At 38.0% G+C, this 24,193-nt stretch overlaps 3 protein-coding genes across 7 annotated transcripts in view; 1 reads left to right on the top strand and 2 right to left on the bottom strand.

Annotated features, from left to right (window-relative positions):
• Positions 1 to 1,126: 1,126 nt before the first annotated feature.
• Positions 1,127 to 6,937, bottom strand: rpn1 (ribophorin I). Its single transcript, XM_073875876.1, has 10 exons — positions 6,555 to 6,937; positions 5,738 to 5,799; positions 4,968 to 5,277; positions 4,613 to 4,822; positions 4,331 to 4,523; positions 4,147 to 4,246; positions 3,908 to 4,046; positions 2,331 to 2,450; positions 1,959 to 2,204; positions 1,127 to 1,875 (listed from the first exon to the last, which is right to left on the bottom strand). Exons 1-10 carry the CDS (start codon positions 6,786 to 6,788, stop codon positions 1,693 to 1,695), a joined length of 1,797 nt encoding a protein of 598 aa, XP_073731977.1. The 5' UTR covers positions 6,789 to 6,937; the 3' UTR covers positions 1,127 to 1,692.
• A 507-nt stretch (positions 6,938 to 7,444) lies between these two features.
• On the top strand, positions 7,445 to 9,952 carry LOC129428075 (uncharacterized). Its single transcript, XM_055184968.2, has 9 exons — positions 7,445 to 7,681; positions 7,764 to 7,822; positions 8,129 to 8,246; positions 8,429 to 8,493; positions 8,772 to 8,874; positions 8,970 to 9,034; positions 9,292 to 9,394; positions 9,486 to 9,574; positions 9,728 to 9,952. Exons 1-9 carry the CDS (start codon positions 7,588 to 7,590, stop codon positions 9,803 to 9,805), a joined length of 774 nt encoding a protein of 257 aa, XP_055040943.2. The 5' UTR covers positions 7,445 to 7,587; the 3' UTR covers positions 9,806 to 9,952.
• Positions 9,953 to 15,850: 5,898 nt separating this feature from the next.
• Positions 15,851 to 24,193, bottom strand: part of pbrm1 (polybromo 1) — a 25,872-nt gene continuing 17,529 nt past the window's right edge. For 4 of the 5 annotated variants that reach the window (XM_055184972.2, XM_055184969.2, XM_055184970.2 and 1 more), the window contains exons 23-29: positions 23,246 to 23,429; positions 22,954 to 23,158; positions 22,644 to 22,845; positions 22,037 to 22,189; positions 20,305 to 20,354; positions 17,118 to 17,325; positions 15,851 to 16,777 (exon numbers count right to left, since the gene is read on the bottom strand). In XM_055184972.2, coding sequence (XP_055040947.2) covers positions 16,605 to 16,777; positions 17,118 to 17,325; positions 20,305 to 20,354; positions 22,037 to 22,189; positions 22,644 to 22,845; positions 22,954 to 23,158; positions 23,246 to 23,429 — 1,175 coding nt within the window. In that variant the 3' untranslated portion in view covers positions 15,851 to 16,604. The remainder of the gene's footprint in view (positions 16,778 to 17,117; positions 17,326 to 20,304; positions 20,355 to 22,036; positions 22,190 to 22,643; positions 22,846 to 22,953; positions 23,159 to 23,245; positions 23,430 to 24,193) is intronic. The other variant, XM_055184971.2, reaches the window with a different exon arrangement.

Raw genomic sequence — 24,193 nt, 5'->3', positions numbered from 1 at the left:
TTTTGTATTTCAAATAAAGTAATAAAAAATAATCTGAAGATATTAACCTAAACATATATATCCAACTAATATGTTGCTCTTTAAGTTTATGGGCATTGGGAAATAATGATATTTTAGTGAGGAGTCTTTATGTCATCTGTTTTTCAATTGCCAAAGTACAGGCATTTTGGAAATGTTTTTCTGTCTCATCAACTAAAATTAGTTCCGTTACATGGAATGTGAAATAAATTATTTGTTGTTATTTTGAGAGTGATAATAAAAATATTTACAATTTGGTCAACTTCTTCATCTTTTATGGCATTTTTTTAATTCATAATGTTAAAATCTTCTCCTTGGTTTTCTTAAGAGAAATTAGGCTACTCTTTTAAGTCTTCCAAATTTGTAAAAAAAAAAAATTTAAAGGTACATCTATTGTAAAATACTGAGTCTGAATATTGAATGTCTTCTGTTTTGTTTTCAATTTTTTGGAGGTTATGTCTTTGATGCCTGTTTTCCTGTAATGTTAATGTTCTCTAAAAAGCATCCATTCAGGTAGTAGCGGTATTTTCCGCCAATGGACCTGGTTTCAGCGCCGACAACGGACACGCTCCCGCCATTTACGAGCAGAGACTTTTTTCAGCATTAAAATTTGGTTGGGTGGTTAGTGTCACGTTTTCTGTGAGTTGACAAACTCAGAACACATTAAATATCAAACTTTTTCACAGACTTTTCTTTAGCCTAAATTCTGGTAGATTTATGCATAAGATCAGTAACAAGAGAGTCCCTATTATTTCTAGAATAAACCACCAGTAAATTACCTTAGTTCAAATCATAGCTAAAGCCCATCAACCACTGCACTGAACTAATCTTACTGTGTTACCAGATCCTTAAATTCTTACCTACTTGCCAAATTCACACAGCGGTGATCCATGCTCGCCGTCGTCTCCCCTCGTCTTTTTTGGAAAACGAAAGATTTTTTATTTTCCAGACCAATAAAAAAGCACAGACCGGAAGTTAATTTCGAGCCAGAGCCGTAAACGCGCGTGCGTCCGATGAAACTGTCTATTAGATATTGTACATATGATTTAATCCATCATCATGTATGTGGTAGGACTTTGCCGCACCACAAAGAAAACAAGACCACATGTCTGGTTTCACACACCTTGTTTATTAATGGATTGAAAATGCCATTTTACCCTCAGCATACAAAAATTAATCTCATTCTGTCATTCACCATTGAACTGAAGCATTTACAAAAAAAATCAAAATACAAAAATGTGAGAAATAAAAACCCAATAGAAAATCTGCATTACTGGTGACCATTTCAGAATCAATAATTGATGGGAATATCAGTTTATTTTGGAAACATAAGTGCAAAAACGGACTTCAGTTGAAATCAGATTCCAGATCTACAAACGAACGAACGAGAATCTGAACTGCTTTGCTGGACTAGAAGACTGCATATGACATTCAGCAACATGAAAACAAAATTATAGATCAGAGTACACACATAAAACCCTCACACACAATCAGCAACAACATGCACATCCTGCAAAAATCATCTTTCACTTTGTGTCCCATAAAGGCACCAAATATGATATTTACAGAATGCTATTGTTTGTATGTACGTCAGTCTGGTCTTCTCTGAGTGCGGGCGATTGTTTAGTAGGGTGTTTTGTGGCCTGGTTGAAGACTAGACCTCTTACGTCTGATTTACAAGGCGTCCAGCAGGCTGTCGATGCGGCTGACCAGATCGTGCCTCTTGCTTGACAAGGTTTTATCCGAGTCGATGTAGGCATCTTTCTTCACCTTGCCGGCCACCAGCCGCTCGGCCTCTTGGCAGGAACGGCACACCAGTTCCTTCAGCTGGCCGTCTAGTTTCTGTATCTCTCCCACCTGCAAACCAACAAATGGATGAAATGTAAAATGTCCATAATGGAGCGTATTCAATTTAAGAAATTCTAAATGACGCACGCTACCTTTTCAGCCAGATCAGAGCCCTCTGCTTTAAGTTTGGCCTGCAACGCTGTGATGTCATTGGTGAGGGTGCGGTGATCCGCCTCTAGGGTCTTCCGGCCACTGTTCAGAGCACCAGTATCGCGGGATTGCTTGTAACGATTGACAACTTCGTCCATATGGCGGTACAGACCCAAACGCTTGTTCACTAAAGTTAAGACCTGCTCGGTGATAGAAGCCACTTTCATGCGAACCTCTGCTGCTGGATCCTAGTAAAGCAAACAAACCAAAAGATTTGGAAATAAATACAGATTCAACAAGCAATCAGGGAATTGCAAAAACTTTAAGATACTCATTTCAACAACACCATGTGCAACACATATCTCCAGACATACCTTGGTGATGGAGAAGTCGAGGCGCACATAGATGATGACAGTGAAGAACAAGATGTAGAAAGCCCCCACTACCAATAATGGCTCTTGCAGCATAAGGATCTTATTGAAGTTGTAATGAACCTGCAAATCATAAACAAATGTTAAAGACAAAGCATAAGTATCTCCTAAATGGCTGAACACCTTTATCAGATTTTTTTTCTTTGTGAGGGCCAATATACTATAAAATGCCGTAACATCAATCAATTGTTCAGTTAAAATATTTCTTCTTAATACAAGTGCTGGTCATATAATTAGAATGTCATCACCTTGCACTAGGAGGATAAGACACAAAAGGTAACTGCAAAAGAGGCTGGCTGTTCACAGAGCTCTGTGTCCAAGCACATTAATACAGAGGCAAAGGGAAGGAAAAGATGTGGTAGAAAAAAGTGAACAAGCAATAGAGATAACCGCAACCTGGAGAGGATTATGAAACAAATCCCATTCAAAAATGTGGGGGAGATTCACAAAGAGTGGACCGCAGCTGGAGTCAGTGCTTCAAGAACCACTACGCACAGACGTATGCAAGACCTGCTGTTGCATTCCTTGTGTCAAGCCACTCTTGAACAATAGACAGCGTCAGAAGCATCTCGCTTCTGGACTGCTGCGGGGTCCAAAGTTATGTTCTCTGATAAAAGTAAATTTTGCATTTTCTTTGGAAATCAGGGTCCCAGAGTCTGAAGGAAGAGTTCCTTGAGGTCCAGTGTAAAGTTTTCCCAGTCAGTGATGGTTTGGGGTGCCATGTCATCTGCTGGTGTTGGTCCACTGTGTTTTCTGAGGTCCAAGGTCAACGCAGCCGTATCTCAGGAAGTTTTAGAGCACTTAATGCTTCCTGCCGCTTACCAACTTTATGGAGATGGAGGTTTCATTTTCCAACAGGACTTTGCACCTGCACACAGTGCCAAAGCTACCAGTACCTGGTTTAAGGACCATGGTATCCATGTCCTTAATTGGCCAGCAAACTCACCTGACCTTAATCCCATAGAAAATCTATGGGGTATTGTGAAGAGGAAGATGTGATATGCCAGACACAACAATGCAGAAGAGCTGAAGGCCACTATCAGAGCAACCTGGGCTCTCATAACACCTGAGCAGTGCCACAGACTGATCGACTCCATGCCACGTCACATTGCTGGAGTAATTCAGGCAAAAGGAGCCCCAACTAAGTATTGAGTGCTGTAAATGCTCATACTTTTCAAGTTCATACTTTTCAGTTGGCAAAGATTTCTAAAAATCCTTTCTTTGTATTGATCTTAAGTAATATTCTAATTTTCTGAGATACTGAATTTGGGATTTTCCTTAGTTGTCAGTTATAATCATCAAAATTAAAAGAAATAAACATTTGAAATATATCATTCTGTGTTTAATGAATGAACATAATATACAAGTTTCTCTTTTTGAATGGAATTAGTGAAATAAATCAACTTTTTGAGGATATTCTAATTATATGACCACAGTAAAGCACATGACATATACAGAACTATTTATCTGTGGGGCCTTTATGGGATCAATTTAGTCCCGTGTTGCAATGCCGAGCTTACCACAACATCCTGAATGTGCTGCTCCACAAGATTGTTTTTGGTGGCCACCAGCACAGGTCTGCCAAAGGTGTCCAGGTAAGTGTAATGGAGCTCATCTGGACTACGGCTTATTGAATAGGGAGTGTCCATATTGATGTGTCTAGGGAGAATAATGATGCGATAAGTCTCTGAACATACTCATTGTGCATTTAAAGTGCACTGTACTGTACAGGTTTTGATCAATTGTGGTGGTTACTCACCTGGCTCCTTCTGGAAGGATGAGCTTCACAGTTAGGTGGTCAATAACTTGATCATCGTAGACGTGATCAACCAGACGCATCTTCAAAGCATACTGGTCACCTAAGAAAGAGAAGGATGCGTGATATAATAATGGCTTTAAATAGTGCTATGGTGTTATCCATCTGGATGTTTTCATGTACATACCAAGGTTATACAGGTACTCGTAGCTAGGAAGATTGTAACCAATCATGTAATGCGTTTTCCAGCCACCAAACAGAGGGAAACGGGGCCGAATTTCAACCTCCACCGAATCCTCAAGAACTTGCAGGTGGGAAGTGGAGATGTTCCCGATCTCATCACGGTAGTAGACATCCTGGGCAGAAGCTGGGAGGATGGTCTGCGAGAGGACAAAACCAGAAAACATTTTTGCAACTGTGGTGGGAGGTCACAGGGGTCAAATATGGGTAAGTAAGAGAGTTAAGACACCTTAAAAGATTTGACTGAGGAAATGCCGCTATCGGACTGCCTTTGGTAGTCGTAACGGGAGAAGGGACCCTTCAGGTAAGCACCAGTGTGTCTTAGGTCGACGGTTTCCTCCACGGCAATGTTTCCCCAGTGAGAGACCTCGATGGTGCGGGTGATACTGCTAATGGTGAGGAAGGGTGTGTTGTTCTCATAGTGGATCTTCATTACATCCTACAAAGACCAGAAAGACATTTCAGCAAATTAGAAGTAAAAGACTAATATAGAAAACTTAAACCAGACCTTGCTTCTGCTTATGTTGTATTTTATGATGACAACACTATCATAACAAAGACAGTCAATTATCACTGTAAGTTACCTGGCTGAAAGGTGCAACATCTTTGAATGGTCCGTATTCAATAACTTCATCATTTTTGGTGGGGTTGCCTAGCTTAGTGTAGCTTTCAACCGTTTTGGAGGCCAAGCGGACACGGGTGGTCTGAGAGCGAGTGGGATAGGGTGAGTACAGGTAGTGGTTTCCCTCAAAGACCACCAGCTGGCGCTCAGCCTGAGTTATATGGGTGGGAAAAGGTTTCAGCACGTGACTGAACACGGTCTCGACCTTCACCCGCAGCTTGCCTCCCGCCGCCAAAGGAGACGGCAACCGCGCCTCTAAGAATTTACCACTGCAAAGAAGAAAAGGAGGTTGGCTTTTAAAATCACATCTCGAAGAATATATAAAGGTACAAAAACAGCACTTTCTTTTCAGGAAACCTGACCTAATCCTGATTATTTGAGCAGTTTCTTGTTAAACTTGCAGCTCTCAGCTAACACAGATTGTGGTGTTAGGCGGTATGAACAAAAACCTGGCTTTTTTAAGGTTATGATATACCATCATTACATATGCATGCATACAACAGCATACCGCCCAGTCCTATTAGATTGCATGAAGAAGTATGTAAAAAATTCCAAACATATATCTATATAGTTATCAAATAAAATGATGCATAGATTCCACAATCACATTATAATGTTCAGAGCGTTTATTATACAGCAGTAACATGTGACTGATCAATGCATGATGCAAATGCAAAATGCAAATAGAAGATGCATGAAACAGACCTAAATATTTTGCAGCATTTACCACTGTGTCCGTGTATGGTGGTTTCTTTCAGCTCGAGCGCTTCATCCTCATCTTCCTCTCCTTTTACCTGGTAAAGGTAAAATGAATGTTACAACCTTATGTAACTTCTAAAAAGTCCCAAATAATAACAATAACAGTTTACGTAAGCCTTAAACATGCTATCCGTTTATAACTAAACAGGTGCATTAACTGCAAACCTTTCATGTAACGTTAGCCTATTACTGAAACCTCGGCCTACGTACACATGAAGGCACGTGTAAGAAAATGGCTTTACTATAAAATGTAATAAATTAATCTTGATTTATCATCACTGTATACAGTTACAGTAGTAATATAACACGGAAGTGAATCGAGCATCCAGCGCTGACGTGTCGCGCTGGCACTGACAGAGCAAACCGGAAGTGCGCCGCACACCCACTGCTAATGCTAACAACTACACAAAACACTTAAAAAACAACCAGTGCATTACTTAATAATTCACTGGATGTATCTGTTTGACCAAAATTTACACCATTTCCACGACGTTTAAGATAAGCGTTGCCATAAATGTGTTCAAATGCACAAATCCCTCAGAATAATTTGACTACAGTTCATGCAAAAGTTGCTCTGCCTTTTGTCTACCTTTAAATGTGAATTAACATATATTAATCAATATCCAATACATTACAATACTGTCAGACATTAATACAATTATAACATAGTTACGTAGAAAGAATTTGAGTTTCAAGTTATAATATTATATCCACCAACCATCACTCACTTCTTGCTCTTAGCATGTAAATTTACACTATGGTTTTACTATAAAGGCAAGCATTTACTCACAGAAACACCGATAAAGGCGAGATGCGGCGCGAGCTCGGGCTCCAGCCCGAACGTGAAGCTGTTCACACTCGCATGTCCGTGATTCGCGAGCTGAATCTCGGCGGAGATCTTCGCGAGATGAGTGCTCAGATCCACCGCGCGCTTCACCTCTTCATTCACCAGCCCGTCCGCGCAAAAAGATGTGCAGACAAAGCACGATATTAGTACGAAACTCACCGCTCCGGTGCTCCACATCGTCTTATTTTATACGGGTTTGATTTAAGGGATATGGTGAGTGGTTTCTGTAATAATTTACAAAGATGTGTGGCGCGTGCAGCAGTGAGGCCTCGCGCTGCAGGAGCTGCTGCTGAAGGATGACGCTTCATTCATTCCCTCACGAGTGACGTCACTGTCATGGCGAACCGTGAACCCTAATTTCTGGAAAAGGGGGAAATTAATAGTTAATGAATAACTTCTATATAAATAATTAGCCTACTGTTTATTTAGAAATTTAGAAATATTTTAGATCATTTGAAGATGTCTTTCATACCATTAAAAAAATTGTGAATCAGAATATATATATATATATATATATATATATATATATATATATATATATATATATATATATATATATATATATATATATATATATATATATTTGTACTAAAAAAAAGTATTACTACTACATTTGCAAAGAAGTGAGAGTAAAGATTGAGTTGGATTAAACTAAAGTGATGAGACATAAAAAAATCCTTTAATTTTTGGGCTACTTTAGAATTACAATTATTTTAATTAATCACATTATTAATTATTATTAATTACGTTAACTTTTAATAATGATACTTAATAATTTTTAATAGTTTGTTCAGGTAATTATTTTAATGTTAATTTTGAGAAAAAATAAAGCAGTTGTAACCATGGTTACGGCATTTTTTAAGAATTAACCTATGTAATTGCGTGGCATCATTCAAACTTATACACACAGTGTCGCGAGTAGTTTGTGGTTTTGATTGGTAATTTCTGACTTTTTTGGCTGATTTTTGTCTCAAAAATGAATTACTTTCGGAAGTCTGCTAGACCATTTTCGGATGGTCCGCCGCTCATTTGTCATGGGGTGAGGATTTTCCCCATTCTCGGAGATCCAGGTAAATAGTTTATTAATTTTGTGTGTGCATGAGTTGCTTTGTAATCAAACATTACATTTAATACTGACTTTTTGTGATTTAGCTGAGAAAGATGGCAAATTGATGGGTCCTCCTGTCCTAAATGTGGAGCCCGAACAAAAGGTGGGTGTGGGTATTTTAATTTGACTTAAAAAAAAAAGACGTTTTAGGTATCACAATTACTGTAAAAATTGTTTAAATACGGTTTAAAGCTTTTTCATGTAAAGGTAACAATTAAAAACTTTCGTACTCTGACATTTATTACAGAGACACTGTAAATATATATATATATATATATATATATATATATATATATATATATATATATATATATATATATATATATATATATATATATATATATAGATATTTTTTTTTTTTTTTTAAGTGAAATCGTGTACAGTGACATTGTCGATTGTGCTTTTGCAGTTGCCATCTCTCACGACGGCCAACAGAGGGCGCAGTGTCCCAAAGGCTCAATTTGACCGTATGGGCATGCGTGCGCCTCCTACCGGGCCTTCAGTAACCGGTCTGGATGTCTCCAAGGGTGAGTGAGCTCCTCATACGAGACATACAGTATTTCATATCTCTTAGCTGCAGTTTTAATCCACACTTTGTTAGATATCATAGTAACTCAATGCAAATTGTAAGTTTTCATGGCCGCTTTAGAATTTAGAGGTGCACGTGCTGCTAATTCATTACATTGTCTTGAATCTGTTTGGTTTTCAGTGTCTCTTCCACTCTTGGATTGCTTCCCACCATCCCACAATATAAGAAGAAAGCCTGAGAAAAAGGTATAAAAGGATTTATTAATGTTATTCAACTTTCTGTCTGATTCAGTCCATGGAGTTGTGCGTGTGGATTAATCTTTGAATGTTTTATATAGGATTTCACAGGCACTATTGAAGTTAATTAAGTACATTTAGTTTTTCTTCTTCCACTGTGAAATAAAGAAATTGGCATAGTTATCAAAAAATATTTTAAAGCCTAATTTTTGTTTATTTTTAACCAACTTTTTAACATTATTTTCAGCTTTAAGGGAAATTGTAATTAATGACTATTGTGTTTGCAGTTGACATCACACACGAGGGTCATCAGAGGGGAAAAGATTGAATATGTACCTATTCTTACCCGTGTGCCCCCTGCTGGATCTTCACTTACCGGTGCCTCTAAAGGTGAGTTTTATAAACTTAAATTTGTTAAATATCACATTACCTGCATTGTGTGGAAGTTTTCATGTCCTTATGTCTTGAATCTGATTGGTTTGCAGTGTCTCTTCCACTCTTGGATTGCTTTCCACCACCCAAAAATATAACAAGAAAGCCTGAGCAAAAGGTATAAAAAGTTTTATTAATGTTATTCAACTTTCTGTCTGATTCAATCCATTGAGTTGTGCACGTGGATCAATCTTTGTATGTTTTATACAATTTCACAGGCATTGTTAAAGTTAATTAATGAAATTTTGTTTTTTCTTCCACTGTGAAATAAAAAATAACCCTTTATAGCCAGATTATGGTTTCATTTTTAACCAACATAGTTACTTTGCAGCTTTAGGATAAATTGTAAATATAGTAACTGTTATGTTTTTGCAGTTGACATCACACACGAGGGTCACCAGAGGGGAAAAGATTCAATTTGAACCTTTTCTTACCCGTGTGCCCCCTGCTGGATCTTCACTTATAGGTGCCTCTAAAGGTGAGTTTTATAAACTTCAATTGGTTAGATATCAGATAACCTCAATGCATTGTGTGCAAGTTTTTATGTCTTGAATCTGATTGGTTTGCAGTGTCTCTTCCACTTCTGGGAAGGTTCCCGCCCTCCAGACCTTTGCAACCTCGTCCACCCATGTCAATGAAGAGGACTTTCAGTACTGAAGTATGTACCTCTAGTTCTTAAAACACTTGCACATCTCACTATCAACATTATATTTAAGTTTGTCATGAAAGTTTCAGATGTAAATATGATGGTGATATAACTCTTCACTGGTATTACAGTGACAGTAACAGTGTTTATTGTTTTTTTTTACAGCATTCAGGCAAACACCTCGATCTCCTGGAAAAGAACAGCACTGGACTCCCCAGACTGAACCCAAGATGGAGGATCTGAATTTACATTTAAAATTACTTTGTGCATTACAAAAAATATTGTTAGGTGCAAAAGAAAATATGATTGTGTGCAAAAAATGTGTGTTATGTACAAAACAGTATTTTGTAAATAGTTCTTTTTGTGTGTAATAAATAGTGTTAAGACCAATAGATTAGTACTGTATTTCTTTACACAAATGCCTTCTTACAACACAATCTTTTGTAAACATAAGAGAAGCACCACTCGTCTTTTGCTGTGGTCATGGGTGTGATGATGAGCATCTTTAGGAAAGTGAAAAAATTTCTTCAGGATTGTTCCCCATAAACAGCTGAAGAAGATGAGACTAAGCTCTGTCTTCAGCTTACTAACATTACATAACATTCAAAATGACAATTTTAAGCTATAGAGGGAGACTAGTTTCAGTCTTTAAATCCTTCATTTTTCAGAAACATGGACAAGACAATCTGAGTAAACATGTAAAGTTTCATGAACTGTCAGCTATTTTTATTAATCGGATTTAGAGTAATACTGGATGTTGTAATAATTATTATTATCAATAATGTTTTTTTATCCTAATGACATTGAAAACATGTTGCCAGATTTAGATATGACTGAATATATGTCCAATTGAAAGAAAGTGACTGGGGCACTCCTATGAATCTGTGCCATTTGCATGTTGTAACTCCTCAAAATTGAAATGATTTTTTAAAAATCTTTTTAACACTAAATCTAATAACACACATTATTTACTTTTCAAAATGAGTATTGGTCAATCTCAGGTAACTAGTTTATTTTTACATAGTTTTTTAATAGAGGATGGAGGCATTTTGTTAACAGGACTAAAAGTAACAGGACAGTTTTTTGCAAAGATTTAGCAAATACATATAATATAGCTGCATTAAATATGTGCTAATAGCATGAAGACACTGAGCAAATTCTAGTGAATTACCAAAATGTTTTATTTTAAAATAATCCGATAACATCAAAGACATAATTTAAGTAACATGACTGACTGTTAAGATTAACATTCACAGTCATAGCATCAATATCATAAAATATGTAGAAAAGAAAATGAGAAAAGTAACTTTTGATCTTCACATGACCTTTAGAAGATCCAAATGATGTAACCTTCTCTTAAAAATGTCTTGTGCAATATTCCTAGATTTTCAGAGTTTGGAATGTGTTGTGTAAAAGACTGAGTGATCCTGGGGACATGACTAAAATGTGCATTTTAGTGTACTATAGTGGAGTGGATAGAATAAGTTAGCAGATGGCCAAATATAAAGTGGCCAGATACATATACACGTATATTAGTATATTATATTAGTGCAACCAAACACAACAACCAGGCAATTTGATGCTGGGAAACCGTTTTTATAGACATTATATACGTAGACACCTCGTAGACTGAGCTGCCTATTGGAGCTGACGTATCGCGCGGCGGCCATGTTGGATGGGTGTCCAGTGCGCTCCCTTGCATTCATTTCTAATGAGGAATAATCATAACTCCCCTAATTTTTACCGGATTTTCACACGGTTTGAGTTGTTATAAGCGGCAGAGATTTAGTTATGATCAGGGCCAGCGCTACCTATAGGCAGAGTAGGCAAATGCCTAGGGCCTCAAGCTTGAAGGGGGGCCTCCATAACTGCTAAATCCATGTGCGCTAGTCCGACAATCTACCTGTCGGTTCTTGCAGCGCCTCATGAAGTTAAAGAGGCCTAAATGAACAACATTCAAATCTCTGCAGCTGACCGAACTTTATTTTAGCTTTATTTTAGTTTTCAAATCATGAAACATGATGCATATTTATTGATTTTTTTTATTATTCTGCTTAGTAGTTTGTATGTTTAACTTCCAATGGCAGCTGATTTGTATGGGTATTTAAGGTATAAAAGGAAATACGTATGAATATATCCAGTCTGATAGATAACTTTATACTGTAGATGGTTCGGTAAGAGGGGAATTCCTCTTCATACCCAGCTAAAATAAAAAACAATAACAGATTTCTAGGAGGTGTTCATCTGTAGGTTTTTACAGTTAGGGTTTTTGCAATGTAGTGTTGTCTTTTTAATTTTCCTCTTTGGGGAAAGCCAAACTGTAATCCCAAAAAGGTGGTGTTTTAAATAAATTACTGCATCCCCAACAACCAAACTAATTTGACCTGCCTTAAAATGTTTAACACATGTGGTTTGCAAAATTTCTATTTAAATTTTAACATAAATTTAATCAATTTGTTAACTTGATAAAACAGAAAAGTAATGGGAAAACATGTTTAATCACTGTAGTGCTTAAATGATTTCTTACAGGGTAGAAAAAAATTCTGAAAATTAGAGGGGTGAGAGCATAGATATGTATATAAAGGCTAGATGGCTCAAGGCGGAGTCCCTAACGGCATCACCTGGCGGCCATCTTAGGACAGGGCGCTCGCTCACTCGTAGTATTGAGTTTAATGGTGCAGGTACTTTTAAATGACCATAACTTGCTCAATTTTCTACCGATTTTCAAACGGTTTGGGTTTTTACAAACGTTATTAACGTGGCTATAATTCTGGATGCTTTAACATGTTTCTTGAATTTATTTTTTATTTTTAGTATAGGTATGCAGTGTCATAGGTACATCTTTGACGTTTATAACAAACCAAACCGTTTGAAAATCGGTAAAAAGTTAAGCAAGTTATGGTCATTTAAAAGTACCTGCATCATAAAAACACAATGCTACGAGTGAGCGAGCGCCCTGTCGTAAGATGGCCGCCAAAATGCGGACGTTGCACTCAATTGGCCAGCAGCGCGGACGAGCCATCTAGCCTTTATATACATATCTATGATCAACATGGCCGCCACGACAAGTAATGACGTCACGACGTGAGAATTTTCATTCCAAAATGGCGGCCGCGCTACTGAAGCGCCATCTAGTGGCTGTTGCCAAAAACGAATCAGAATTTCCCCTCTTGTTCTTCTATACTCTTTGCTACAGCGCTTTGACCACTCAGTCACAACAAAACCCTCCCGTTTTATAGCAACTTCCCATTGCCTTCTCATGCCTGTATCACTTGGAAACCTTCAAATGTGAAGAAAAAACAGCGAGAGATCATGAGAGAGAGTACCAGTTCCTGCTGAACATTGACACAATATTAAATAATAACGTAAAATAACCAAACCAATTGTTCAATCTTCCTTGTGAAATGTAATCCCATGTGATCTGGAATCAATACTGCGCCGGCGTACGCTGCACAAAATACGGCCATAGTTGCTTTCTTTCCGTTAACTCCGATTGACTCTGGTGCTAGCGTACAGTGAGAAGACCCATCCAATATGGCGCCGACGTTTGATGCGTTCCAGCACGTCATGAGGTGTCTACGTATATAATGTCTATGGTGTGGGCTGTAAAAGAGTCAAGCGGCACTGCAAGAACCGACAGCCGGATGACGTCGAAGTACCGCGAGAGCGATTCGAAATTAGACTTCTACGTGTGATTTCTCGACTCGGTCTCGCGGTACGTTGACGTCATCCGGCTGTCGGTTCTCGCAGCGTCGCAAGATGTCGAACAAGCATATTGCCATTGGGTTTCCTCTGACTGCCGCTTCCTTAAAGTGACCCAGACATTCCAGCTCTATGTAAAACATGCTTGAATAGCCTACATGCTTTATATTTGCTATATATTTTCACCCATTCCTGTATGTGTCACATTAAATTGCTATTTACAGTCCATTGTCAAAAAAATATAATCTTCTCCACCTTTTGTTTGATAAAGCCTTGACCAATTCACTTTAAAGTAGAAGAATGAATGATCGAAAATTACCATTAAAATCAAATGATCAGGACTACTTTTTGAGACTCTTTAGAATTTGTTTTAATAATTGCATTAATAACTATTATTTATTTTATTACATATGTTTACTTTTAAGAATAATACTTATTATAATATTACTTATTTTAAATAATTTATTCAGGTTAATACCTATTTTTAATGTTTATTCTGAGAAAAAAAATGAAGCAGCTGTAACCATGGTTACGGCATTTTATAGGCATTAGCATCATTGCATCATTCAAACTTATCCAGTGTCACGACTCGCGAGTAGTTTGTGGTTTTGATTGGTAATTTCTGACTTTTTTTGGCTAATTTTTGGCTCAAAAAATGAATTACTTTCGGAAGTCTGCTAGACCATTTTCGGATGGTCCGCCGCTCATTTGTCAGGGGGTGAGGATTTTCCCCATTCTCAGACAGCCAGGTAAAAAGTTTATTAATTTTGTGTGTGCATGAGTTGCTTTGTTATCAAACATTACATTTGATACAGACTTTTTGTGATTTAGCTGAGAAAGATGGCAAACTGATGGGTCCTCCTGTCCTAAATGTGGAGCCTGACCAAAAGGTGGGTGTGGGTATTTTAATTTGACTAGTAGTAGCTGCGTCTCTTTGAGTTATATTTAAATAATATAATTGGCCTCTGCCGATGATATAAATAATATAAATATATTTTAATTTATTTAAGGATGTTTAGGTAGCCTATTCACAGTGACTGTAAAAGTTGTTTAAATATGGTTTAAAACTTTTTCAGTAGCACACTCTACTATGAAATTAGGAAGTTGACGTTGTTCATAAAATGATTTTTAAGTGAAATCGTTACTATTGTGTTTTTGCAGTTGCCATCTCTTACGACGGTCAACAGGGGTCGCGGTGTCCCAAAGGCTCAATTTGACCGTATGGGCATGCGTGCGCCTCCTACCGGGCCTTCAGCATCCGGTCTAGATGCCTCCAAGGGTGAGTGAGCTCCTCATGCGAGACATAACAGTTTTTCATCTCTTACATCTCTTAGCTGTAGCCACACTTTGTTAGATATCATAGTAACTCAATGCATCTTGTAAGTTTTCATGGCGTCTCTAGATTTTGGTGCACGTGCTGCTAATGCACACAATTCATTACATTGTTTTAAATCTGATTGGTTTGCAGTGTCTCTTCCACTTCTGGATTGCATCCCACCGTCCAATATAAGAAAGCCTGAGCAAAAGGTATAAAAGGTTTTATTAATGTTATTCATCTTTTTGTCTGATTCAGTTCATTGAGTTGCAGCATGCATGTGGATCAATATTTGTTTTATAGGATTTCACAGGCACTGTTAAAGTAAATTTAGTTTTTTTTCTTCCATTTTTAACCAACATTACTTTGCAGCTTTAAGGGAAATTGTAAACAGCTATTGTGTTTTTTGCAGTTGATATCACACGTGAGGGTCATCAGAGGGGAAAAGATTCAATATGAATCATTTCTTTCCCGTGTGCCTCCTATAGGATCTTCACCTATAAGTGCCCCTAAAAGTGAGTTTTATAAACTTCAATTTGTTAGATATTATATAACCTCAGTGCATTGTGTGCAAGTTTTTATGTCTTGAATCTGATTGGCTTGCAGTGTCTCTTCCACTTCTGGGAAGGTTCCCGCCCTCCAGACCTTTGCAACCTCTTCCACCCATGTCAATGAAGAGGACTTTCAGTACTGAAGTATGTACCTCTAGTTCTTTAAACACTTGCACATTAAGTTTGTCATGAAAGTTTCAGATGTAAATATGATGGTAATATAACTCTTCACTGGTATAACAGTGACAATAACAGTGTTTAATGTTTTTTTACAGCATTCAGGCAAACACCTCGATCTCCTGGAAAAGAACAGCACTGGACTCCCCAGACTGAACCCAAAATGGAGGATCTGAATTTATATTTAAAATTTCTCGTATTTTGTAAATAGTTATTTTTTTTGTAATAAATAGTGTTAAGACCAATAGATTCGTACTGTATTTCTTTTCAAGAATGCCATCTTACAGCACAATCTTTTTAGAAATCGTACAAGGGTCAAATTTTGTGTCTCTGCTTTCTGAATATCTGAACTTTTCTTTAGTGGATTAAACTTCAGCATCCAGTGTGACCTCGCCGTCACATCACTTTTTATTTCCAGCTACTGCATTTGCAAAGAAGTAAAATAAAGTTTTGGTTTAGGTTAAGAGAATATTAAAATAAATTGTAATAAAAGTTCTTAACATTTTACTTTTGGGATATTTTACAAGACAAACTAAAAACATGTTATGTAATGTCAATGTTAGTTTATTGAAACATTAGACAGATGGTGTCCACTCCAAAATGGCTTTTAACTAGTACAACTGCGACAATATGAAAAATAGCCGTACGTTTTGTTTGTTTTTTAAACAAAAAAAGACCCATAAATGGCCATTACTACATTCTTTCGGAATACATTTAACATCGTTCTGTCACGAATTACAATGCACAAACAATAACATCAACACTTAAAAGTTCTTCATTTTATGAAAGTGCTTAAATCAGTCTAAGAGCATTTAATAGCCAACATATAAAACTAGACAATTCAAAGTGCTATCAAGAACAAACAAAACAGCATAAACACTAATAAAGCCAACAGACTAATTGTATACTTAACATTACAAAACACTAAATATAATGTAAATTTATCACAACATTAAAATTGAAAGTGATAGTTCACACCAAAATGAAAATGTTGTCATCATTCATCACCCCCACGTTGCTGCAAACCTGTATGAGTCTCTTCTGTTAAATACAAAAGAAAAAAGTTAATTTGATAAAATTTGATCAATGACTGTAAGCAAGTCATAAGTCAATGGGTACCGTCAACTGTGTGCTTACAATCATTTATCAAAATATCCCCCCCTGGATTCAACAGAATAAAAAAACTCATACAGGTTCACAACAACACGGGGATGAGTAAACGACGACAACACTTTTCACTTTTGGGTGAACTACCCCATTAAGGAACGACTCATTCCTTTGAATGAGAAGGAATGGTTTAGATGTTTTGAATGTTATATGTCTGTTGAATGTTAAGTGTGTCTCGGAGCATTAGGTCCCTTAATCGCCAGAGAGCATCGGCCATAGTCTTATGAGCTCCCTTACTCTTCAGCCAGTGGGAGGGAAGACGGCTCTCTTGCTCTTTTGTGAGCCGCACATCTTTCCTGCGAGCTACGATGACACAAATTTATTATTACAATAAAATACAAATACAAGATATTTCACATATACATTTTTAACTGTGTGATTGAAAGATTGATTTCAGTCATTGAATCACATTGATTTTTCTTACTCAGTCAATATTAAAGATATCAAGGTTATATATTTTTTTCACATAATGTATTTTATGTAGAAAACATTAAATCACAAAAATTGACTTTTCAAAAATTGACTGGGTCACATATCATAGTAGTCAAATATACCGGTTGCCTATATGTTTTGAAATGATCTGCAGTCAGTATCTTCCTTACTAAACTCACCTTGTATGCATATGAAATACTGTTGCACTCACCAGACAGTGTTTGGTCCCATTTGCTCACAGTAGTGGACTCAGCGCTCAGTCCCTCTATATACCGCAGATATGCATCTGAATGTAAGAGGCGCTGGGGTTTGGGTGGAGGAGCTACAAATATAGGGGTGGAGGGCTGCTGCAGAGCGGCCTGACCGACCTGTCCCGGGTAGGGTGGGGGATTCTGTTGGCCTGAGTTCATTACACCCATCTACAGAAATAAACAAACTATATTTCAGTGAAATGAAATATTATATTATACAGGTCTCAGTTTCTATTGAAAGGTCCTAAAGTATCTGCCATATGTGACCCTGGACCACAATACCAGTTATAAGGGTACATTTTTAAATTGAGATTTGAATAAATAAGATTTCCATTGATGTATGGTTTGTTAGGATATGACAATATTTGTCCGAGATACATTTATTTGAAAATTTGGAATTTGAGGATGCAAAAAAATTAAATAGCCTATAGAGAAAATTGTCTTTAAAGAAAAACACCATTTTTTAATATTTTACTATGTTCTTGCTTCAGCTTAGACAGGTGAATACATACCTGTCTTTTTTCAATGCGTGCACTTGGTCTTTGTACAGTGTGTCATGCATGTGTTGGCATTTGGCTTGGCCTCATTCATTCCTTGGGATCCAAACAGGGATGAATTTGGAGGCCGGCAAACACTTCCATGCTTTCCCCATTTAAAACTGTTACATGAGTAGTTATTAGTAAGTATAGTGGCACAAAATAAAACGTGCAGTTTGCAGCACTTTGACCTCGGGCACAGTAATATTGACGGAAGTTTGAGTGACAGGGGGAGTAGTCATGATGATGTTACTGTGCGCCCGTGTCGAAGTGCTGCAAACTAAGTGCTCTTCCGAAATACCAGCAGCCATATTATCACCCTGTAGCCCAAGACAGCTTGCCCACTGAAGCTAAGCAGGGCTGAGCCTGGTCAGTACTTGGATGGGAGACCACCTGGGAAAACCAGGTTGCTGCTGGTAGAGGTGTTGTGGACCAGCAAGGGGTGCTCACCCTGTGGTCTGTGTGGGTCCTAATACCCCAGTATAGTGACAGGGACACTATACTGTCAAAAAAGCACCGTCCTTCGGATGAGATGTTAAACCGAGGTCCTGACTCTCTGTGGTCATAAAAAAAATCCCAGGATGTTCTTTGAAAAAGAGTAGGGGTGTGCCCCAGCATCCTGGCTAAACTTGCCCATTGGCCTACTAATCATCCCTCATACTAATTGGCTATATCCCTCTGTCTCCTCTCTCTGGTGTGTGGTGGGCGTTCTGGTGCAATATGGCTGCCGTTGCATCATCCAGGTGGATGCTGCACATTGGTGGTGGTTGAGGAGATTCCCCCATTCATATGTAAAGCGCTTTGAGTACTGAGAAAAGCGCTATATAAATGTAACAAATTAATTACAATATAGTTCTCTTTTTTTTAAATATCACAACGTTTTATTTTGTGCCACCATACTTACTCATGTAACTATGTAACAGTCGTTAAATAGGGAAAACATGGAAGTGTTTGGTGGCTTCTAAATTCATCCCTGTTTGGAACCTAAGGAATGAATGGGGCTAGGCTAAATGCTAACACATTCACGACGCACTGTACAAAGATTACACATTAAATAAAGATAGTTATGTATTAATTTGTGTAAGCTGAGGTAAGAACATAGGGAAATATTGAAAAACAGTGGTGGTTTCCTTTAAAGTTGTCCAAATAAAGTCCTTAGCAACACAAATTACTAATGAAAAAATATATTTACAGTAGGAAATGTACAAAATATCTAAATTGAAACATGACAGGGCTCCAGACTAACTTTTTTCACTAGGAGCACAGTGCCCCCAACTGAAAATTTTAGGGGCGCAACCAGAAAATTTAGGGGCACACACCGTAAATCAACATGCTAACCAAATATTCACATTTCTACTAATTTCCAGTGTTTTACTAATAAATAATTTAATGATAAATGCAGAAAGTACAATGTGCTGTTTCAAATTCAGTGTCACATCACAAAAAAGGTCAAATTTACTGGTCGCACATGTGCGACTGGATGTAAAATTCAGTGGCACACTCACAAATTTTAGTGGCAAAATGCCACCATTTGGTGGCAGTCTGGAGCCCTGCGTGATCTTTACTTAATATCATAAATATACCTGTGTGACTTGTGACAGGTGGTGGTTTTGTGGTGCAGGGTCACATATAACAACTATACCTGATCAACTAATGTGATCAAACAAGCAGTGTTACAAGTATGCTCATATTTGCGTAAGTCTGTATCACTCCTCTTGTGTTTGCGCTTGATCCTGTCTTAAATTATTTTGAAATATCCTATTCCATAATGACCATATCCATATTTTGGCCTATATTCTGTAAAGCCACACCATAAATTGAAATTCAAAGACACTGAGTTCACCCAAAAATGTATGAGTATAGAAACCTGTATGAGTTCATCGAAAAATCAAGATCATTTTCTCATTCTCATGTTGTTTCAGACCTGAATTTCTTTTTCTGATGAACCCAAAAGAAGATATTTTAATAAATGATGGTAAGCACACAGCTGATTGTAACCATTGACTTCCATAGTAGGAAAACAAATCCTGGAAGTACTGTGATAAATGATGAAGAAGATATTTTGATAAATGATGGTAAGTACACAGTTGACAGTGCCCATTAAATTCCATCATATTTGTTTTTCCTATGGATAAAATCACGTTTGTGCTTACCATCATTTATCAAAATATCTTCTCTTGTGTTCATCAGAAAAAGAAATTCAGGTCTGAAACAACATGAGAATGAGAAAATGATCTTGATTTTTCAATGAACTATCCCTTTAAACATTGCCCTACTGAAAAATCCAGCTAAGACCAGCATGAGCTGGTTTTAGCTGGTCTCCTAGCTTGGTTTTAGCTGGTAATGCTGGTGTAGCAAGCTGGTCTAGTGGTGTCTTGGTCACTTTTTAAGCTGGTCTAGCTGGACTTAGCTGGTTAGGCTGAAAGACCAGCTGACACACCAGCTTGACCAGCTTTGCCAGGCTGGGAGGACCAGCTTAGACCAGCTATTGCCACCTTAAACCATCTACCAGCTTATGTTGGTCTTTGCTGGATTTTTCAGTAGGGTGTAATAAAAGGGATGAATTCAAACCTATTAAACATACAGTATGATACTTCATTGTGAGCATTACCTGAGTCCCGTAAGTGTTTCCGGTTGAACCCGGTGCCAATCCATTTATACCTGTGAAAATGCATCAGTATGACAAAGACACTTTTAATATATGCATTGATACCATCCCAATTCTTCATGGCAAAAATTTCTTATAGGGACAATTTCCCGTACAGGGTTTAGATTAATCCAGGACTAGGCCTAAATTATTTTAGGACATTTAAGTCGTTTTTACAAACGAACCTTACAAAAACCATGCAGGTGTGCATCTAGAGACAAAACAATGGTACTGACATAGGTTAAAATATGTCAGTGCAAGGTGCTTTTAAATTAAAACATGCACTTTAGTCTAGGACTAGGATAAGCCCTGTCCGGGAAACTGGCCCATAGTGTCTTAATTGTGAAATCCACAGAATATTACATATCCTAATCATAATATTGTTTAGATATTTTAAATAAATACAATCCATATTTCACTTTAACAACAACAATAGCAGAGCATTCTAGTGAGAAGACAACTCAATTACTCATCCTTATTCATACTTAATCCATAATAACTTCTTCCCATGTAGCATATTTGTATTAATTTTTTATGATTAGTAGAACATTGGGAGTCTATTTGTTTTGTCATTGGCCAGGGCAGACCGGTTGTTCAGGTGAGCCCCTGATCCTATGGTACAGGTAGCCCCTCTTGTTTGGATGTGAGAGGCAGACAGGAAGCAACTGCGAGTGGTGCGTATGGCTGTGAGGTTGCTCTTACACAGATATGGCATGCCAGGCATACCCCACAGAAGGTGAAAGGGCAGCAGGTACCCATATGAAATGTGAAGGCATGTCAGTCATGTTAATCATGCCATTAACAGGTGCTTAAAAAGCAGCATGGTAGCTACCCATCATGCCTTTGAATGAAGAGGAGGAAAGTGATGACACAACATACGCATGCATCGGTATATCATGCAGCTAAATAGAAGAATGAATGCATGCATGGTATGCTTAACAAATACTTGATTTTTTAAAATTATATTAAAAACATGAAACCTAGCGTATACTGTACTGTATATACCCCTACTTTAGGGATGCACCGATATGGAAATTTTGGCCGATACCGATAACTCTTTATATTTGGGGGCCGATAACCGATATATATAGGCCGATAAATATTCATATTATTTTCACAATGAAAAACTCGCAGACCGCGGACATCTTGTCTTTGCGCTAGACTAGCATACTCTTCTTAAGCCCGCAACACGTGTCATCTTCGTGCTATGTCACAGAAAGTACCAATCAAAACTCCACATGGCCAGCAATGAGCAAGTGAAGTGGTTCAACAAACCAAAATAATCCATTATTTATCGCTTTCATTTATCCGCCTAATTTTGCTATCAGACCGATAACCGATAATATTAAAACTAAGCAGTTATCGGCCGATAACGATATGTTGGCCGATATATCGTGCATCCCTACCCTATATAACTGTCTGGATCCTGGTTCAGGGCTGGAAAGTGGGACACGGGGCATAAAGTTTCATGATACATGAAACCAGTACATGCAAGTTTTCGGCGACAGTAGCATGATGCGTTAAAAATCATATCTGTTTTGATAATAGATATTAGCTCACAGACCCAAACATGGCAGCATTGCAGACGTAATGAAGTTGATGAAAAGTGTGTTGATGATAAAGAGTGCTAGCAGTTAGACTTCTTATTGCAGCTCTGTGTGGCACTAAGGTATCCACCACACCTGAGAGGGGTTACCTGCCATAGGCGTCATGCTGGGGCTAAGCATCCCCATGGGGATCGGGGGAGGTACCACCCCAATGAGCGCCCCTATTGGGGTACCTGCTCTCGGGTTCAGCTGATGCGCCGTCCGTTCTCGTTCCTGCTGCTCCGCTACCTTAGCTGCCCGTTCTAGATGGTAAAGACAAAACAATTGTCTGACAGTGAACCTGGGGACCATGCATGTCATGCATCAATTTCCATATGGGTTAAAATACACAATATTGGACAAAAATCACGCCTTTTAATTTAAATATATTCAATTTAAATGCAAAATCTGAGCATGTATTATATTAGGATAGGAACCAGAGATATAATAAATTATATCTATTTATGATGGCAATAGCTTTGAAAACAATCGTATTATATATGTGCGTTTGGATAAAGCACCAAATTTAGGTGTCACCACAAATCACTTTCTCATTATTTTCTCATTTGACAATGATGTTTGTGAAATTAACAAAAATAAAAAAGTTTAATTTGCGAATAGCATGTTACCAACCAATATTACCAGACCTAGACCAGTATTGTGTTTTAAACCATATATGAATTTATATTGTAAATAAAAAATACTGTGTGGCTTCACCTTCATACTCTGCTTTCTTAGTAGCCTCCAGGTTTCTCCATTCAGTGCCCACCAGTCGACTGAGCTCCCCAAAAGAGAAGTCAGGGTGCTGGGCCTTAATGACGGCTCTCATCTCGCTGCTGAAGAGGATGTAACCGCTCATGTTGATCTTCCTCTTCGCACCTTCTTTCTTCGACAACCCCTTTATTGACTTTGGCGTGGACTGTGGCAAAGAGTGAGATTCTTGAGTATAACTGACCACTGATGTATATAAAAGACAAGAGCTTTCCGAAATCTAAATGACTATTAAACAAAATAAGTTCCCAGAGACCTGAGGAGGGGCGTAATGCAGCAGCTCCATATCACTGGTCAGTGGAGTGTGATGCCGAGGCATGCAGTGAGCATCTGAACCGTCTCCATCATCATCACCCAAGTCCTCCAACTCTTCATCCGTCATGTCTGCAAACTTGGCCTCCAACTCCTCGATCTTCTTGTCTAGCAGTGGAGACGGCTCCTTCTGCGGGACGATGAGCTTTCTGATGGACACAACCAAAGACGTGTGTTGAACATCCAATTTTGGGTAGATGAAGTGCCCAAAGCATTTTATTTCTTAAGATTATTACCTGAAGTAGTAGATCTCATCCTCGACGACTTTGGCAGACAGAGAGAAGCGCTTCAGCCCTTTGAACTTCTTCATTTGCTTCTCACTTTCAATGTAGCGGCTCTCACACAACAGCACGTCCTCCTCTGGCATTTCAGTGGGCCGGCATGACAGGAAATCTTTAAAAGACGACACTGTACACTTCCCTGATGAAAACAAGACCAAGGATTTAATTTAGTCATTAGCCAGCGCCAGTCACATCAGTCTTCCAAATCACTCAGTAATATAAAAAAGCTCCCTATACCCTTCAAGGTGCTCTAAGCGAATTCACGCGTTCTAGGCCATAAAAAATTTTTTTGGTCATAGACTGTAAAAAAGATGGATGTAGTATCTGTGACGTCACCCATAGATTTCTGAAGATTGTTTTTGAAGCCAATAGTCGGCGGTGCTTGTCTTCACCATCTTGGCTGCGCGTCACCGCGCATCACTCACGGATATCCGAAAATGGGTAAAGAGGTGGGACGTGGTTGAAGCTAAGGTGGCTGGTTGCTGAAACCATGCCCGCCTAGCTTGACTGTAATGACAGCAGTGGCTGTTCAACCATGACTAAAGTGGCCCCTCTCTTAATTATGGAAAACTTTAAGGCTCAATATAATTTAAACGTTACGTTTTATAAACAATTCACCCCTCTCACAGTTGTCATGAAGGGCAAAATTTGCTATAGACCATTTCAAAAGATGTAAACAACACTGGTCCAGAAGCACTTCCTGTTTCCGTTTTTTAACACTAGATAAACGTTGGGATAAAATAAACCAACAGAACATATAAACCTGAATTAACTGAAGTTAAACAAACATCTTAAAGATAATAATATATGTGAAATAAAAAAATAACTGTCACAAACTGTAACAGGAAGTGTTTCTGGACCAGTGTTGTTTACATCATTTGAACTGGTCTATAAAGACCAAAA

The sequence above is a fragment of the Misgurnus anguillicaudatus genome, chromosome 14, assembly GCF_027580225.2.
Source record: "Misgurnus anguillicaudatus chromosome 14, ASM2758022v2, whole genome shotgun sequence".
NCBI lineage: Eukaryota > Metazoa > Chordata > Actinopteri > Cypriniformes > Cobitidae > Misgurnus > Misgurnus anguillicaudatus.
This window is presented reverse-complemented; position numbering and strand designations above follow the sequence as displayed.

Excerpts from the sequence above, each read along its gene's own strand:
- rpn1 (XM_073875876.1), bottom strand. The coding sequence starts at position 6,788 with ATGTGGAGCACCGGAGCGGTGAGTTTCGTACTAATATCGTGCTTTGTC. Across the intron at positions 4,247-4,330 it reads CGAGTACCTGTATAACCTTG|GTGACCAGTATGCTTTGAAG; the intron begins GTATGTACATGA and ends TCTCTTTCTTAG. Across the intron at positions 2,205-2,330 it reads TCGACTTCTCCATCACCAAG|GATCCAGCAGCAGAGGTTCG; the intron begins GTATGTCTGGAG and ends TTGCTTTACTAG.
- LOC129428075 (XM_055184968.2), top strand. The coding sequence starts at position 7,588 with ATGAATTACTTTCGGAAGTCTGCTAGACCATTTTCGGATGGTCCGCCG. Across the intron at positions 8,875-8,969 it reads ACTTACCGGTGCCTCTAAAG|TGTCTCTTCCACTCTTGGAT; the intron begins GTGAGTTTTATA and ends ATTGGTTTGCAG. Across the intron at positions 9,395-9,485 it reads ACTTATAGGTGCCTCTAAAG|TGTCTCTTCCACTTCTGGGA; the intron begins GTGAGTTTTATA and ends ATTGGTTTGCAG.